General features: G+C 44.5%; 1 protein-coding gene across 1 annotated transcript in view; it reads left to right on the top strand.

Annotated features, from left to right (window-relative positions):
- Positions 1-1,097: 1,097 nt before the first annotated feature.
- Positions 1,098-19,043, top strand: part of LOC133452265 (MAGUK p55 subfamily member 7-like) — a 93,157-nt gene continuing 75,211 nt past the window's right edge. Inside the window, exons 1-3 of the mRNA XM_061731487.1 lie at positions 1,098-1,168; positions 1,920-1,972; positions 2,811-2,945. Of these exons, the coding sequence (XP_061587471.1) occupies positions 1,098-1,168; positions 1,920-1,972; positions 2,811-2,945 (259 nt within the window). The remainder of the gene's footprint in view (positions 1,169-1,919; positions 1,973-2,810; positions 2,946-19,043) is intronic.

Consider the following 19,043-nt stretch of genomic DNA (forward strand, 5'->3'; position numbering starts at 1 on the left):
GCATTACAAGCCATATCCTGAGGTTGGTAGCATTACTGTGCAGTCTAAGCATGGATGCTGCTTAGACCTTCACTTGCAGAAGGTTGGGGGTTGGCAGGGCCTCCACATGGCCATGGTTCCTGGGGAACGTGGTGTAGACCAATATGGGAGAATATGACCACACTGCAGATAAAATTTTATTTTAAAAGGTGGTTTGTGGGACATGACTAAGAAGCAAGAATCGCCCCAGTTGCAAAACTCACCTTTTGAAACTTGCAAAGATTTAGTCAAACGGGGAGCGGCTGATGGCTGCACGCCAAGAGTTTCACCAATACAGCCAACGTTGCCACAGTACATGATATACTACCACACTGGCGCATCACAAGTGTGAGCTGGAAATGGTTCAAGATGTCTTATAAACGGGTAGTTTGCCATTATAGCGTATATAGATGTTAGTCCTTTTGTTGTTCTGCATAGCTTGTGATGCAGATTTTCAAAAGGGATTTCTTCTGTAATGTCCGGGGAAAATGTCCTTGGAATTCTCTTTGACCCATTCTTTAATTTGCAGGAATTTAAAGAAACTATGTTCAAGGAGCTGGAAGTTGGCAAATGTACTGTTAATATATAAATCTGCAACTGTTTGGATTTTTTTTATCTTTCCACTTTCGTAATACAGCATCTGAGATGTGGTGTTAGAGGTTGGGGTTTCCCCATAAAGGAGTCCTAAGAAATGAAATATTATTCTTCCGGCTCTCGACGAAGGTGGACGCTTTTCTGCTTCTCTCCTTTATCTGCCCTGCTACTGCTTTTGTCCTGTCTTGTCTTCTGCAACAGGCAGCACCGGGCTGCAACAGGCTGCAACGGGCTGCAATGAGTCTGGTAATTTCGTATTTTGTAGAGCTTCTTTAATCATATCTGTGAGAAGAGTCAATCATTTTTGTGAAAAGGCCTTATACTGTACTCCCTTTAGCGTGTCTTGGGTTCTCCTCCCAGTGGGACATGCCCAGAAAACCTGATCAAGGAGGCTCCCAGGATGCATCCTCACCAGATGGCCGATCCCCCTCACCTGGCCCCTCTTGTTGAAGAGGAGCAGTGGCTCTACTCTTAGCTTCTGTAGGATGGCCAAGGCTCTCATCCTATCTCTAAAGGAGTGCCCGGACACTATGGAAGAAACTAATTTCTGCCGCCGGTATCCGCGATCTTGTTCTTTCTGTCATTACCCATATCATCTGGAGTCACGGGTAGCTGGGTAGACAAATTCTTCTGTCTGCTGCTGGTAGTTTCCATGTTCAATTTCCTTCATACACCTGAGATATCTCCTAACTGGAGTACAGGTCCAGTCGGTGGTAGAGAGGGTGAAGGGAGAAGGTCACTGGCATCCCTGAAAAGGTACAACTGACCCAGAATCACTTTTGACAGCTCCTGAAAAGCCATGGTAGACCCAGAACAAACATGAGGACGGACGACGTTAATTCGGTTACATTCAATAATCAGATTGCTGATGTCCATTTAAATATAGTTTATGGTCGGGATACTCCACCTACCTTAATGTGATTATCACTTACTGAAAATACTAACTTAATTAGTTTAAAGCTGCTATTTACGTATACCTTTCTTAATGCAACTCTTTCCTCCATCTGATTATGTTGAGAGTATTGTGGTCCATGTAAACGTAGTCAGTTGGAGCATCAGCTGAGGTAAGAATGGTTCCTTGGAGTCAGACCACAGCAGCTGTGTGTCGTTAGCCCGTTAAGCTGTGGTTGGTCAGAACTGGTCCCTGGCAACATTTAAAAACTCTCAGCTGTGCTGACTTCTTTACTTCTGACTTTCATTATGAAGACTGCAGGCTTCTTCCTGAGGTTTGGTCCAGTCTTGGTTGGAAGCAACTGTTTCCACCTGGTTCTAGAAGTTTCTGATATTGTTGTGTTCTTGTTTTTCAGGGTTTCCCTCTGTGTGTTGTTGATTGTGGAGTCATGTGGGATGCATTTGAAGGGTAGGCTATAATTTGCTGAAGACATGACAGGTGTAGTTGTGTCACACTCAGCTTAAATCTTCTTCTGTTTTCTGTCCTCAGGATCAAAATCTCACCAACAGAGTGGTGGTGGCAGCGGTGCTGGTGGCAACTTTGCCTCCTACCAGGGAGCACCCAGAGGTCATTCAGCACCAGTACTCTACAGTGCCCCTAGACTGGTTTCTGCACCAGTACTTGTCCAAAACCCTAACCCTCAGTTTGTTGGCTCCACAACTCCAGTAGGGAGCAGCCTGGACTTGACTGCACCTGCTGTGGGATACTACGTTGGTACTGGGTCACTTGTGCCCCTTCAGGCAGGAGCTGTCGGCACTGGGTCACTTGTGCCCCTTCAGGCAGGAGCTGTCGGCACTGGGTCACTTGTGCCCCTTCAGGCAGGAGCTGTCGGCACTGGGTCACTTGTGCCCCTTCAGGCAGGAGCTGTCGGCACTGGGTCACTTGTGCCCCTTCAGGCAGGAGCTGTCGGCACTGGGTCACTTGTGCCCCTTCAGGCAGGAGCTGTCGGCACTGGGTCGCTTGTGCCCCTTCAGGCAGGAGCTGTCGGCACTGGGTCACTTGTGCCCCTTCAGGCAGGAGCTGTCGGCACTGGGTCACTTGTGCCCCTTCAGGCAGGAGCTGTCGGCACTGGGTCACTTGTGCCCCTTCAGCCTGGCTATGTTGTCTCTGGTTCTTCTCTACCCTTTCAAGCAGGAGCTGTTGGTTCAGGGCCGGCTGGAGCTGGTCAGTCTCGTCTACCAAATAAGTCTGATGCATGGTACTAGTCTTGTGGTTGGGTACTGTATCCTGACTTGTTTCTCCACAGAAACCGAGTGGGCTGTTCCTCCCCAAAGCTTGACTGAAGCAGCAGATGATGCCCAGACCATGGATCCCAGTGGCTTTCTCCCATCACCCCCTCTACCACCACCTGGACCGAGCTTCCAGGCAGGAGAAGCTGCCAGTATTATGAGGGAAGCTGAACTCGGCAACTTCCAGCGGCAGACGGAAGAATTTGGCTATCCAGCTGACCAACTGGGCCAAGGACAGCAGGGATTCACAAGTGTGGTGGTTCCCCAGTTTGGTGTGGGTGGTTTCTTGGCTTCCCCCTATCCAGACTTTGACTACAAACTCCTGTATGGCCTGTACCCTCCTGGCACCCAGACTACCTTCAGCCAGCACCATGAGAAGGGCAAAGACTACTCACAGGCCGTCCACTACTTGACAGAGCATGCTTCTGACGACCATGGTTCTGTGCAGCAGAAAAAGGTCTTCCAAGCTGCCTCCTAGACATCTGCAGGAAATGCTTAGATCCCTCAAGGCTGAAAGAAATGTCCTCTGCATAAAAGATTCTGATCAGCTTTGGCCAATAAAGATTTTAACTTGTACGTGGCTTTGGGGAATGCTTATTTATAATAAAGGTGACAAAATGCTGTTAACTGAGGTAAACCGAAATTAACAATGCAAAATGGAATTTAGGTTACACTTCCTCCCTACACACCAATGCGTGTCCTGAAAGTCTGGCATTACAAGCCATATCCTGAGGTTGGTAGCATTACTGTGCAGTCTAAGCATGGATGCTGCTTAGACCTTCACTTGCAGAAGGTTGGGGGTTGGCAGGGCCTCCACATGGCCATGGTTCCTGGGGAACGTGGTGTAGACCAATATGGGAGAATATGACCACACTGCAGATAAAATTTTATTTTAAAAGGTGGTTTGTGGGACATGACTAAGAAGCAAGAATCGCCCCAGTTGCAAAACTCACCTTTTGAAACTTGCAAAGATTTAGTCAAACGGGGAGCGGCTGATGGCTGCACGCCAAGAGTTTCACCAATACAGCCAACATTGCCACAGTACATGGTATACTACCACACTGGCGCATCACAAGTGTGAGCTGGAAATGGTTCAAGATGTCTTATAAACGGGTAGTTTGCCATTATAGCGTATATAGATGTTAGTCCTTTTGTTGTTCTGCATAGCTTGTGATGCAGATTTTCAAAAGGGATTAACTTCTGTAATGTCTGGGGAAAATGTCCTTGGAATTCTCTTTGACCCATTCTTTAATTTGCAGGAATTTAAAGAAACTATGTTCAAGGAGCTGGAAGTTGGCAAATGTACTGTTAATATATAAATCTGCAACTGTTTGGATTTTTTTTATCTTTCCAATTTCGTAATACAGCATCTGAGATGTGGTGTTAGAGGTTGGGATTTCCCCATAAAGGAGTCCTAAGAAATGAAATATTCTTCCGGCTCTCGATGAAGGTGGACGCTTTTCTGCTTCTCTCCTTTATCTATCTGCCCTGCTACTGCTTTTGTCGTGTCTCGTCTTCTGCAACAGGTAGCACCGGGCTGCAACAGGCTGCAACGGGCTGCAATGAGTCTGGTAATTTCGTATTTTGTAGAGCTTCTTTAATCATATTTGTGAGAAGAGTCAATCATTTTTGTGAAAAGGCCTTATACTGTACTCCCTTTAGCGTGTCTTGGGTTCTCCTCCCAGTGGGACATGCCCAGAAAACCTGATCAAGGAGGCTCCCAGGATGCATCCTCACCAGATGGCCGATCCCCCTCACCTGGCCCCTCTTGTTGAAGAGGAGCAGTGGCATCCCTGAAAAGGTACAACTGACCCAGAATCACTTTTGACAGCTCCTGAAAAGCCATGGTAGACCCAGAACAAACATGAGGACGGACGACGTTAATTCGGTTACATTCAATAATCAGATTGCTGATGTCCATTTAAATATAGTTTATGATCGGGATACTCCACCTACCTTAATGTGATTATCACTTACTGAAAATACTAACTTAATTAGTTTAAAGCTGCTATTGGATGCCATCCCCCCTCATCCCCCCTCAACTCCAATACTGTATACAACATTTCATTATTATTGTATACACTGTTCAGAAGAAAAATGTTTGTTTACTACGTGTGAAAGCAAAAATAGGTTGAACCAGTGTTGGCATATAAACACCAGCAGAGTCCACACTGATTTATTCATGTTATGAAGATCCGAGCAGTTAAAATAATGGAAATTAAGTATAATAAGTCACATGGAAGCCTTTGATGGTGGAAAGACCTCTTCGCTGTTATCGTAGAAATTTATGTTTTATAAAGCGGCAAATTCTAAATGTTGAATCCTGTGTAAAACAGATAATCTAAGGCTGCACTATGTTTAAATGTGCATTTACAGTAACTTTAAAAAAAAAAAAAACTTTCAAACTAAAACAAGGAAAATTAAAGCTGCAAGCAGCGATGAACGGGCCCTCGCACTCACGTCCACCGCCCCCGATAAGCATATCAGAAATGACACCACCCACGACTCTCTATGTCAAACCATTCAAAAGATATAGCAGAAAAAAGGAACAACCAATCAGAGGAAGGGGCGGGGCTAATTCAGGCCAATGAAGGTCAAGGACTCATTACAGAGTCCCATGACACCACCCACAACTTCCTATGTCAAACCATTCAAAAGTTATGGCAGAGAAAAGTATTCTAGGGGGCGCTGTTGAGCCGTTAGGCCACGCCCATTAATGCAAACAATTAAATATCAAATGTATCACCAGGCCTGGCTTGCATGCAAAATTTGGTGACTTTTGGAGAACTATCAAATATGGACCAATCAGATGAAGGGGACGAGCGCTTTTTCACGTCTAGCGTCGCCACGGTAACACTTTTGAACATAGACATATATAAAGGCTAGATGACTCGTCCGCGCTGCTGCCAATGGAGAGCGACGTCGTCACACGGCGGCCATCTTGCCACAGGAGAGCTCGCTCAGAATAACATTGTGTTCAATGGAGCATGTACTGCTTAAACAACCTTAACTTGCTCAATTCTCAACAGATTTTCAAACAGTTTGGTTTGTCATGAACGTCAGAGATGTAGTTATGACACTGCATACTTGTGAATAATTATAAATATTGAAAAACGTACTTTTATATGAAAATAACCAGAAACAGATAGCCATGACATGGTTTTCATATTTAATCAATATTTCTATAGTATTCTTAGATATATTTATAGTTACATTATAACATATATATATATTATTACCATATTATATATATATATATATATATATATATATATATATATATATATATATATATATATATTATTACCATATAACATATATATATATATATATATATATATATATATATATATATATATATATATATATATATATATACACATACATATTATTACCATATAACATGTATTCATATGACATAACATATTAATATATTATTACATTATGATGTATTTACGTCATGACATTACATATGTGTGTGTCTATATATATATATGTATATATATATATATATATATATATATACACCTCTATCCATCCCCTCTTTCCATCCCTTATGTCATTCCATCAATGAATGTGGTTTTACTGCTATTTCAACATTTAGTCATTACCAGAAAAATAAGACCAGAAAAATAACTTATTTGACCATTTTCACCTGTTTCAAGTAAATTTTCACTTGAAATAAGTAGGAAAATCTGCCAGTGGGACAAGATTTATCTTCTTATTACTTCTTATAAGCAAGAAAATCTTGTTCCACTGGCAGATTTTTCTACTTATTTCAAGTGAAAATTTACTTAACAGGTGAAAATTGTTGTTTTTTTCCAGTCATGAGTCTTGTTTTAAGTGTAATGAGATTTGTTTTACTAAAATGAGACATTTTAACTAGAAATAAGACAAATATTCGTGTTAAGATTGTGAGTTTTTGCAGTGATCCATGTTACTTATCCTGTGAAGGACAGAGTCATATTGATAAGTTCAGAAAAGTGTTTTTAATTGTTGTGTTTTGATGTATTTGATGTAAGCCCAGTGGATATTTAAAGCTTACAGAAGGCTGCATTTAACTGCTGCTATGTGTTTTGGTCACTCCTATTATTTGTAATATATTATATTATTTGTAATCAGCACAAATTATCTGTCTCCATATGATAAAATCCACCATCCCCCCTGATTTTCTTTTTTTTTTTTACAACTTGAGTACTGGTGGTCACCCTTGATAACTTGGGCAGGTAACGTTAACGTTAGTTAGTGGTGATACACAACTATTGTAAATGCTGCATGATTAGGTCGTTTTTCGCAACGAAGAGATACAATTTCAACATGTCCAAGCATCCCGAATCATACCCACGTTAATGACGTTTATGATGAACCAATCCGTTTGTAAATCCGTCAAGATTTCAGCAAGTTATGAGTATTTTTGTCTGTACAGAGCACTCACCCTCCAACAGCAACAACTATAGCGCACGCATGCGCACCAGAGAGTCTCCTGTGGCAAGATGGCCGCGGGTGAACGACGCTGTAGACTCCGCCGTGAGTCATCTAGCCTTTATATATGTCTATGCTTTTGAAAGAGAAAAGTAATGTGCGTCGTCGCAGGAAAGAGACGCACATCTTGATGTAAAAAAAACACAAAATTTGCTTACAAAAATTCAGCATCCTGCCAGGCTCGAACTCCCAACCACCGGCACCAAAGATCGCAATGATCTGGTTGAGCTATATCTCAGCTCATACCTCACATTGACTTACTGGCTTAGGAGAGACCAAGATAGCGATATAATGTCTGGAACTTTTTTTTCCTAATTTTTTAAATATTTGTAAGGTATAAATATTAGTAAAACACTACTATTTTATTATTACTTTTCTGTAACCATTCAACCGAGGTTCTAACCGGGCTGAGCACGGGACTATTTCTAACGTCACCACATTACAACAGCTGATTGGTCGGGGGGCGGGGCCGTCATCACCCTACTCGCCACTGATTGGTCGGGGGGCGGGGCCGTCATCACCCTACTCGCCACTGATTGGTCGGGGGGCGGGGCCGGCAGACGTTTGAATCAGGATGCGGGTGTCAAACCATTAAAAAGTTATAGCAGAAAAAAGGGACAACCAATCAGAAGAAGGGGCGGGGCTAATTAAGGCCAACGAAGCTTAAGGACTCATTACTGAGTCCCATGACACCACCCACAACTTCCTATGTCAAACCATTCAAAAGTTATGGCAGATAAAAGTATTCTAGGGGGCGCTGTTGAGCCGTTAGGCCACGCCCATTAATGCAAACCATGAAATATCAAATGTATCGCCAAGTCTGACTTGCATGCAAAATTTGATTACTTTTGGAGAACTATCAAATATGGACCAATCAGATGAAGGGGGGGCGCGCCTTTTGGCGTCTAGCGTTGCCACGGTAACACTTTTGAAAGAGAAAAGTAATGCGTGTAGTCCCAGGATGGAGACGCACATTTTGATGTATAACACACCTGGGTGCACATTACGGTTCGGGCCGTATTAATTGCCGAAGGAATGGCATAAATTGCGCCAAAATTACACAATTAATTCAAAATGGCCGACTTCCTGTTCGGTTTCGGCCATGGCTCCAAGAGACTTTTCTTGAAGTTGTGCCATGCTACAGGTGTGTAGCGATTTTCGTGCATGTACGTCAAACCGTATCGTGGGGCTTGAGGCACAAAGTTTTCCGGGGGGCGCTGTTGAGCCATTTTGCCACGCCCATTAATGCAAACCATGAAATATCAAATTTATCGCCAGGCCCTGCTTGCATGCCAAATTTGGTGCCTTTTGGGGAACTATCAAATATGGACCAATCAGATGAAGGGGGGGCACGCTTGTTGGCGTCTAGCGTCGCCACGGTAACACTTTTGAAAGAGAAAAGTAATGCGCGTAGTCGCAGGATAGAGACGCACATTTTGATGTATAACACATCTGGGTTCATGATACGGTTCGGGCCGTATTAATTCTCGAAGGAATGGCATATATTGCTCCAAAATTACGTGATTCATTCAGAATGTTCAAAATGGCCGACTTCCTGTTCGGTTTCGACCATGGTGCCAAGAGACTTTTCTGTAAGTTGCAACATGATACAGGTGTGTACCGATTTTCGTTCATGTACGTCAAACCGTATTATGGGGCTTGAGGCGCAAAGTTTTTTCTGTCTGAACCAATCAGATGAAGGGTGGGCGCGCTTTTTGGCGTCTAGCGTCGCCACGGTAACGCTTTTGAGAGAGAAAAGTAATGCGTGGTGTCGGAGGATGGAGACGCACATTTTGATGTATAACACACCTGGGTGCTCGTTACGGTTCGGGCCGTATTAACTGCCGAAGGAATGGCATAAATTTCGCCAAAATGACACGACTAATTCAAAATGGCCGACATCCTGTTCGGTTTCGGGCATGACGCCAAGAGACTTTTCTTTAAGTTACGTCATGATACAGGAGTGTACCGATTTTCGTGCATGTACGTCAAACCGTATCGTGGGGCTTGAGGCACAAAGTTTTCAAGGGGGCGCTGTTGAGCCATTTTGCCACGCCCATTAATGCAAACCATTAAATATCAAATTTTTCGCCAGGCCTGGCTTGGGTGCAAAATTTGGTGACTTTTTGGGCACGTTTAGGGGGGCAAAAAGGCCCTCCTTTCGTCAGAAAAATAATAAGAATAATTAAAGCTGCAAGCAGCAATGAACGGGCCCTCGCACTCACGGCCACCGCCCCCCCATAAGCATATCAGAAATGACACCACCCACGACTTTCTTTGTCAAACCATTGAAAAGCTATAGCAGAAAAAAGGGACAATCAATCAGAAGAAGGGGCGGGGCTAATTCAGGCCAATGAAAGTCAAGGACTCCATACAGAATCTGATGACACCACCCACGACTCTCTATGTGAAACCATTCCAAAGTTATAGCAGAAAATCGGGACAACCAATCAGAAGAAGGGGCGGGGCTAATTAAGGCTAACGAAGCTTAAGGACTCATTACAGAGTCCCATGACACCACCCACGACTTCCTATGTCAAACCATTCAAAAGTTATAGCAGAAAATCGGGACAACCAATCAGAAGAAGGGGCGGGGCTAATTCAGGCCAATGAAGGTCAAGGGCTCCATAAAGAATCTGATGACACCACCCACGACTCTCTATGTCAAACCATTCAAAAGTTATGGCAGAGAAAAGTATTCTAGGGGGCGCTGTTGAGCCGTTAGGCCACGCCCATTAATGCAAGGCATGAAATATCAAATTTATCACCAGGCCTGGCTTGCATGCAAAATTTGGTGACTTTTGGAGAACTATCAAATATGGACCAATCAGATGAAGGGGGGGCGCGCCTTTTGGCGTCTAGCGTCGCCACGGTAACACTTTTGAAAGAGAAAAGTAATGCGCGTAGTCGCAGGATGGAGACGCACATTTTGATGTATAACACACTTGGGGACACGTTACAGTTCGGGCTGAATTAACTGCCGAATGAATGGCATAAATTTCGCCAAAATGACACGATTAATTCAAAATGGCCGACATCCTGTTCGGTTTCGGGCATGACCCCAAGAGACTTTTGTTTAAGTTGCGCCATGATACAGGTGTGTACCGATTTCCGTGCATGTACGTCTAACAGTATTGCGGGGCTTGAGGCACAAAGTTTTCAAGGGGGCGCTGTTGAGCCATTTTGCCACGCCAATTAATGCAAACCATTAAATACCAAATTTATCGCCAGGCCTGGCTTGGGTGCAAAATTTGGTGCCTTTTGGGGAACTATCAAATATGGACCAATCACATGAAGGGGGGGTGCGCTTGTTGGCGTCTAGCGTCGCCACGGTAACACTTTGGAAAGAGAAAAGTAATGCGTGTAGTCGCAGGATGGAGACGCACATTTTGATGTATAACACATCTGGGTTCACGATACGGTTCGGGCTGAATTAACTCTCGAAGGAATGGCATATATTGCTCCAAAATTACGCGATTAATGCAGAATGTTCAAAATGGCCGACTTCCTGTTCGGTTTTGGCCATGGCGCCAAGAGACTTTTCTTTTAGTTGCGACATGATACAGGTGTGTACCGATTTTCGTTCATGTACGTCAAAGCGTATTATGGGGCTTGAGGCGCAAAGTTTTTTCTGTCTGAACCAATCAGATGAAGGGTGGGCACGCTTTTTGGCGTCTAGCGTCGCCACGGTAACGCTTTCGAAAGAGAAAAGTAATGCGTGGGGTCGGAAGATGGAGACGCACATTTTGATGTATAACACACTTGGGGGAACGTTACAGTTCGGGCTGAATTAACTTTCGAAGGAATGGCATAAATTTCGCCAAAATGACACGACTAATTCAAAATGGCCGACATCCTGTTCGGTTTCGGGCATGACCCCAAGAGACTTTTGTTTAAGTTGTCCCATGATACAGGTGTGTACCGATTTTCGTCCATGTACGTCTAACAGTATCGTGGGGCTTGAGGCACAAAGTTTTCAAGGGGGCGCTGTTGAGCCATTTTGCCACGCCCATTAATGCAAACCTTTAAATATCAAATTTTTCGCCAGGCCTGACTAGGGTGCAAAATTTGGTGACTTTTTGGGCATGTTAAGGGGGGCAAAAAGGCCTTCACTTTGTCAGGAAAATAATAATAATAATAATTAAAGCTGCAAGCAGCGATGAACGGGCCCTCGCACTCACGGCCACCGCCCCCCATAAGCATATCAGAAATGACACCACCCACGACTTCCTATGTCAAACCAGTCAAAAGTTATAGCAGAAAAAAGGGACAACCAATCAGAAGAAGGGGCGGGGCTAATTCAGGCCAATGAAGGTCAAGGACTCCATACAGAATCTGATGACACCACCCACGACTTTCTATGTCAAACCATTCAAAAGTTATAGCAGAAAATCGGGACAACCAATCAGAAGAAGGGGCGGGGCTAATGAAGTCCAACGAAGCTTAAGAACTCATTACAGAGTCCCATGACACCACCCACGACTTCCTATGTCAAACCATTAAAACGTTATAGCAGAAAAAAGGGACAACCAATCAGAAGAAGGGGCGGGGCTAATTCAGGCCAATGGAGGTCAAGGACTCCATAAAGAATCTGATGGCACCACCCACAACTCTCTATGTCAAACCATTCCAAAGTTATAGCAGAAAATCGGGACAACCAATCAGAAAAAGGGGCGGGGCTAATTAAGGCCAACGAAGCTTAAGGACTCATTACAGAGTCCCATGACACCACCCACAACTTCCTATGTCAAACAATTAAAAAGTTATAGCAGAAAAAAGGGACAACCAATCAGAAGAAGGGGCGGGGCTAATTCAGGCCAACGAAGCTTAAGGACTCATTACAGAGTCCCATGACACCACCCACAACTTCCTATGTCAAACCATTCAAAAGTTATGGCAGAGAAAAGTATTCTAGGGGGCGTTGTTGAGCCGTTAGGCCACGCCCATTAATGCAAACCATGAAATATCAAATGTATCACCAGGCCTGGCTTGCATGCAAAATTTGGTGACTTTTGGAGAACTATCAAATATGGACCAATCAGATGAAGGTGGGGTGCACTTGTTGGCGTCTAGCGTCGCCACGGTAACGCTTTTGAAAGAGAAAAGTAATGCGTGGTGTCGCAGGATGGAGACGCACATTTTGATGTATAACACACCTGGGTGCACGTTACGGTTCGGGCTGAATTAACTGCTGAAGGAATGGCATAAATTTCGCCAAAATGACACAATTTATTCAAAATGGCCGACATCCTGTTCGGTTTCGGCCATGGCTCCAAGAGACTTTTCTTTAAGTTGTTCCATAATACAGGTGTGTAGCGATTTTCGTGCATGTACGTCAAACCGTATTGTGGGGCTTGAGGCACAAAGTCTTCCGGGGGGCGCTGTTGAGCCATTTTGCCACGCCCATTAATGCAAACCATGAAATATCAAATGTATCGCCAGGCCTGGCTTGCATGCCAAATTTGGTGCCTTTTGGGGAACTATCAAATATGGACCAATCAGATGAAGGGGGGGTGCGCTTGTTGGCGTCTAGCGTCGCCACGGTAACACTTTTGAAAGAGAAAAGTAATGCGTGTAGTCGCAGGATGGAGACGCACATTTTGATGTATAACACATCTGGGTTCACGATACGGTTCGGGCTGAATTAACTCTCGAAGGAATGGCATAAATTGCGCCAAAGTGACACGATTAATTCAAAATGGCCGACTTCCTGTTCGGTTTCGGGCATGACCCCAAGAGACTTTTCTTTAAGTTGTCCCATGATACAGGTGTGTACCGATTTTTGTGCATGTACGTCAAACCGTATCGTGGGGCTTGAGGCACAAAGTTTTCAAGGGGGCGCTGTTGAGCCATTTTGCCACGCCCATTAATGCAAACCATTAAATATCAAATTTTTCGCCAGGCCTGACTTGGGTGCAAAATTTGGTGACTTTTTGGGCATGTTAAGGGGGGCAAAAAGGCCATCACTTTGTCAGAAGAAAAAAAAAAATAATAATAATAATAATAATAAAAATTCCTGCAAATACAATAGGGCCTTCGCACTGCAAGTGCTCGGGCCCTAATAATAATAATAATAATAAAAATTCCTGCAAATACAATAGGGCCTTCGCACTGAAGGTGCTCGGGCCCTAATAAAAATTCCTACAGATACAATAGGGCCTTCGCACTGAAGGTGCTCGGGCCCTAATAATAAAAAAAATACAAATAATTCCTACAGATACAATAGGGCCTTCGCACTGAAGGTGCTCGGGCCCTAATAATTAAAGCTGCAAGCAGCGATGAACGGGCCCTCGCACTCACGGCCACCGCCCCCCATAAGCATATCAGAAACGACACCACCCACGACTTCCTATGTCAAACCATTCAAAAGTTATAGCAGAAAAAAGGGACAACCAATCAGAAGAAGGGGCGGGGCTAATTCAGGCCAATGAAGGTCAAGGACTCCATACAGAATCTAATGATACCACCCACGACTCTCTATGTCAAACCATTCCAAAGTTATAGCAGAAAATCGGGACAACCAATCAGAAGAAGGGGCGGGGCTAATTAAGGCCAACGAAGCTTAAGAACTCATTACAGAGTCCCATGACACCACCCACGACCTCCTATGTCAAACCATTAAAAAGTTATAGCAGAAAAAAGGGACAACCAATCAGAAGAAGGGGCGGGGCTAATTCATGCCAATGAAGGTCAAGGACTCCATAAATAATGTGATGACACCACCCAGGACTCCCTATGTGAAACCATTCAAAAGTTATGGCAGAGAAAAGTATTCTAGGGGGCGCTGTTGAGCCGTTAGGCCACGCCCATTAATGCAAACCATGAAATATCAAATGTATCGCCAGGCCTGGCTTGCATGCAAAATTTGGTGACTATCAAATATGGACCAATCAGATGAAGGGGGGGCGTGCCTTTTGGCGTCTAGCGTCGCCATGGTAACACTTTTGAAAGAGAAAAGTAATGCGTGGTGTCGCAGGATGGAGACGCACATTTTGATGTATAACACTCCTGGGTGAACGTTACGGTTCGGGCCGTATTAATTGCCGAAGGAATGGCATAAATTTCGCCAAAATTACACAATTAATTCAAAATGGCCGACTTCCTGTTCGGTTTCGGCCATGGCTCCAAGAGACTTTTCTTTAAGTTGTGCCATGCTACACGTGTGTAGCGATTGTCGTGCATGTACGTCAAACCGTATCGTGGGGCTTGAGGCAAGAAGGTTTCCGGGGGGCGCTGTTCAGCCATTTTGCCACGCCCATTAATGCAAACCATGAAATATCAAATGTATCGCCAGGCCCTGCTTGCATGCCAAATTTGGTGCCTTTTGGGGAACTATCAAATATGGACCAATCAGATGAAGGGGGGGCACGCTTGTTGGCGTCTAGCGTCGCCACGGTAACACTTTTGAAAGAGAAAAGTAATGCGCGTAGTCGCAGGATAGAGACGCACATTTTGATGTATAACACATCTGGGTTCATGATACGGTTCGGGCCGTATTAATTCTCGAAGGAATGGCATATATTGCTCCAAAATTACGTGATTCATTCAGAATGTTCAAAATGGCCGACTTCCTGTTCGGTTTCGACCATGGAGCCAAGAGACTTTTCTGTAAGTTGCAACATGATACAGGTGTGTACCGACTTTCGTTCATGTACGTCAAACCGTATTATGGGGCTTGAGGCGCAAAGTTTTTTCTGTCTGAACCAATCAGATGAAGGGTGGGCGCGCTTTTTGACGTCTAGCGTCGCCACGGTAACGCGTTTGAGAGAGAAAAGTAATGCGTGGTGTCGGAGGATGGAGTCGCACATTTTGATGTATAACACACCTCGGTGCTCGTTACGGTTCGGGCCGTATTAACTGCCGAAGGAATGGCATAAATTTCGCCAAAATGACACGACTAATTCAAAATGGCCGACATCCTGTTCGGTTTCGGGCATGACGCCAAGAGACTTTTCTTTAAGTTACGTCATGATACAGGCGTGTACCGATTTTCGTGCATGTACGTCAAACCGTATCGTGGGGCTTGAGGCCCAAAGTTTTCAAGGGGGCGCTGTTGAGCCATTTTGCCACGCCCATTAATGCAAACCATTAAATATCAAATTTTTCGCCTGGCCTGGCTTGGGTGCAAAATTTGGTGACTTTTTGGGCACGTTTAGGGGGGCAAAAAGGCCCTCCTTTCGTCAGAAAAATAATAAGAATAATTAAAGCTGCAAGCAGCGATGAACGGGCCCTCGCACTCACGGCCACCGCCCCCCATAAGTATCAGAAATGACACCACCCACGACTCTCTATGTCAAACCATTAAAAAGTTATAGCAGAAAAAAGGGACAACCAATCAGAAGAAGGGGCGGGGCTAATTCAGGCCAATGAAGGTCAAGGACTCCATACAGAATCTGATGACACCACCCACGACTCTCTATGTCAAACCATTAAAAAGTTATAGCAGAAAATCTGGACAATCAATCAGAAGAAGGGGCGGGGCTAATTAAGGCCAACGAAGCTTAAGGACTCATTACAGAGTCCCATGACACCACCCACAACTTCCTATGTCAAACCATTCCAAAGTTATAGCAGAAAATAGGGACAACCAATCAGAAGAAGGGGCGGGGCTAATTCAGTCCAATGAAGGTCAAGGACTCCATACAGAATCTGATGATATCACCCACGACTCTCTATGTCAAACCATTCAAAAGTTATAGCAGAAATTCGGGACAACCAATCAGAAGAAGGGGCGGGGCTAATTATCACCAATTATGGTCAAGGACTTAATACCGAGTCCCATGACACCACCCACGACTCTTTAAGTCAAACGTTTCAAAAGTTATGGCAGAGAAAAGTATTCCGGGGGGCGCTGTTGAGCCGTTAGGCCACGCCCATTAATGCAAACCATGAAATATCAAATTTATCGCCAGGCCTGGCTTGCATGCAAAATTTGGTGACTTTTGGAGAACTATCAAATATGGACCAATCAGATGAAGGGGGGCACGCTTTTTGGCGTCTAGCGTCGCCACGGTAACACTTTTGAAAGTGAAAAGTAATGCGCGTAGTCGCAAGATGAAGACGCACATTTTGATGTATAACACATCTGGGTTCACGTTACGGTTCGGGCCGTATTAATTCTCGAATGAATGGCATATATTGCTCCAAAATTACACAATTAATTCAAAATGGCCGACTTCCTGTTCAATTTCGGCCATGGCGCCAAGAGACTTTTCTTTAAGTTGCGACATGATACAGGTGTGTACCGATTTTCGTTCATGTACGTCAAACCGTATTATGGGGCTTGAGGCTCAAAGTTTTTTCCCTCTGAACCAATCAGATGAAGGGTGGGCGCACTTTTTAGTGTCTAGCGTTGCCGCGGTAACGCTTTTAAATGAGAAAAGTAATGTGCGTCGTTGCAGGACAGGGACGCACATATTGATGTAGAAAAAAAAAAAATTGCTGACAAAAAAGTCTGGATACTGCGGGAATCGAACTCTGATCTCTGACTCCAAAGACGGGAACACTCTGGCTGAGCTAAGACTCAGCTTCTCATATTTATTTGACCTACTGAATTAGGAGAGACCAACATATCGATATTTAGTAATGTAAGTCTGGAGCTGTTTTTTCTAATTTTTTTAAATATTTGTAAGTTATAAATATTAGTAAAACCCTACTATTTTAATTATTACTTTTTCTGTAACCATTCTGCCAAGGTTGTAACCGGGCTGAGCTGGGAATATTTCTGACGTCACCACATTACAGGGAGCTGATTGGTCGGGGGGCGGGGCCGTCATCACCCTACTCGCCACTGATTGGTCGGGGGGCGGGGCCGTCATCACCCTACTCGCCACCGATTGGTCGGGGGGCGGGGCCGTCATCACCCTACTCGCCACCGATTGGTCGGGGGGCGGGGCCGGCAGACGTTTGAATCAGGAAGCGGGAGTCAGCGCGAGAGCGACTGGCGGCTCGTGGCGATTTTATTATAAAAAAGGGACAACCAATCAGAAGAAGGGGCGGGGCTAATTCAGGCCAAAGAAGCTCAAGGACTCATTGCAGAGTCCCTTGACACCACCTACGACTTCCTATGTCAAACCATTCCAAAGTTATAGCAGAAAATCGGGACAACCAATCAGAAGAAGGGGCGGGGCTAATTAAGCCCAACGAAGCTTAAGAACTCATTACAGAGTCCCATGACACCAACCACGACTTCCTATGTCAAACCATTCAAAAGTTATGGCAGATAAAAGTATTCTAGGGGGCGCTGTTGAGCCGTTAGGCCACGCCCATTAATGCAAACCATGAAATATCAAAGTTATCACCAAGTCTGGCTTGCATGCAAAATTTGGTGACTTTTGGAGAACTATCAAATATGGACCAATCACATGAAGGGGGGGCGCGCCTTTTGGCGTCTAGCGTCGCCACGGTAACACTTTTGAAAGAGAAAAGTAATGCGTGGTGTCGCAGGATGTAGACGCACATTTTGATGTATAACACACCTGGGTGCACGTTACGGTTCGGGCTGAATTAACTGCCGAAGGAATGGCATAAATTTCGCCAAAATGACACAATTTATTCAAAATGGCCGACATCCTGTTCGGTTTCGGCCATGGCTCCAAGAGACTTTTCTTTAAGTTGTGCCATGATACAGGTGTGTAGCGATTTTCGTGCATGTACGTCAAACCGTATTGTGGGGCTTGAGGCACAAAGTTTTCCGGGGGGCGCTGTTGAGCCATTTTGCCACGCCCATTAATGCAAACCATGAAATATCAAATTTATCGCCAGGCCTGGCTTGCATGCCAAATTTGGTGCCTTTTGGGGAACTATCAAATATGGACCAATCAGATGAAGGGGGGGTGCGCTTGTTGGCGTCTAGCGTCGCCACGGTAACACTTTTCAAAGAGAAAAGTAATGCGTGTAGTCGCAGGATGGAGACGCACATTTTGATGTATAACACATCTGGGTTCACAATACGGTTCGGGCTGAATTAATTCTCGAAGGAATGGCATATATTGCTCCAAAATTACGCAATTAATTCAGAATGTTCAAAATGGCCGACTTCCTGTTCGGTTTCGGCCATGGCGCCAAGAGACTTTTCTTTTAGTTGCGACATGATACAGGAGTGTACCGATTTTCGTTCAGGTACGTCAAACCGTATTATGGGGCTTGAGGCTCAAAGTTTTTTCTGTCTGAAGCAACGAGATGAAGGGTGGGCGCGCTTTTTGGCGTCTAGCGTCGCCACGGTAACGCTTTTGAAAGAGAAAAGTAATGCGTGTGGTCGCAGGAGGGAGACGCACATTTTGATGTATAACACACCTGGGGGCACGTTACGGTTCGGGCTGAATTAACTTTCGAAGGAATGGCATAAATTTCGCCAAAATGACACGATTAATTCAAAATGGCCGACTTCCTGTTCGGTTTCGGCCATGTCGCCAAGAGACTTTTGTTTAAGTTGTCCCATGATACAGGTGTGTACCGATTTTCGTGCATGTACGTCAAACCGTATCGTGGGGCTTGAGGCACAAAGTTTTCAAGGGGGCGCTGTTGAGCCATTTTACCACGCCCATTAATGCAAACAATTAAATATCAAATTTTTCGCCAGGCCTGACTTGGGTGCAAAATTTGGTGACTTTTTGGGCATGTTAAGGGGGGCAAAAGGGCCATCACTTTGTCAGAAGAAAAATAATAATAATAATAATAATAAAAATTCCTGCAAATACAATAGGGCCTTCGCACTGCAAGTGCTCGGGCCCTAATAATAATAATAATAAAAATTCCTGCAAATACAA

The sequence above is a fragment of the Cololabis saira genome, chromosome 10 (assembly GCF_033807715.1).
Source record: "Cololabis saira isolate AMF1-May2022 chromosome 10, fColSai1.1, whole genome shotgun sequence".
Lineage (NCBI taxonomy): Eukaryota > Metazoa > Chordata > Actinopteri > Beloniformes > Belonidae > Cololabis > Cololabis saira.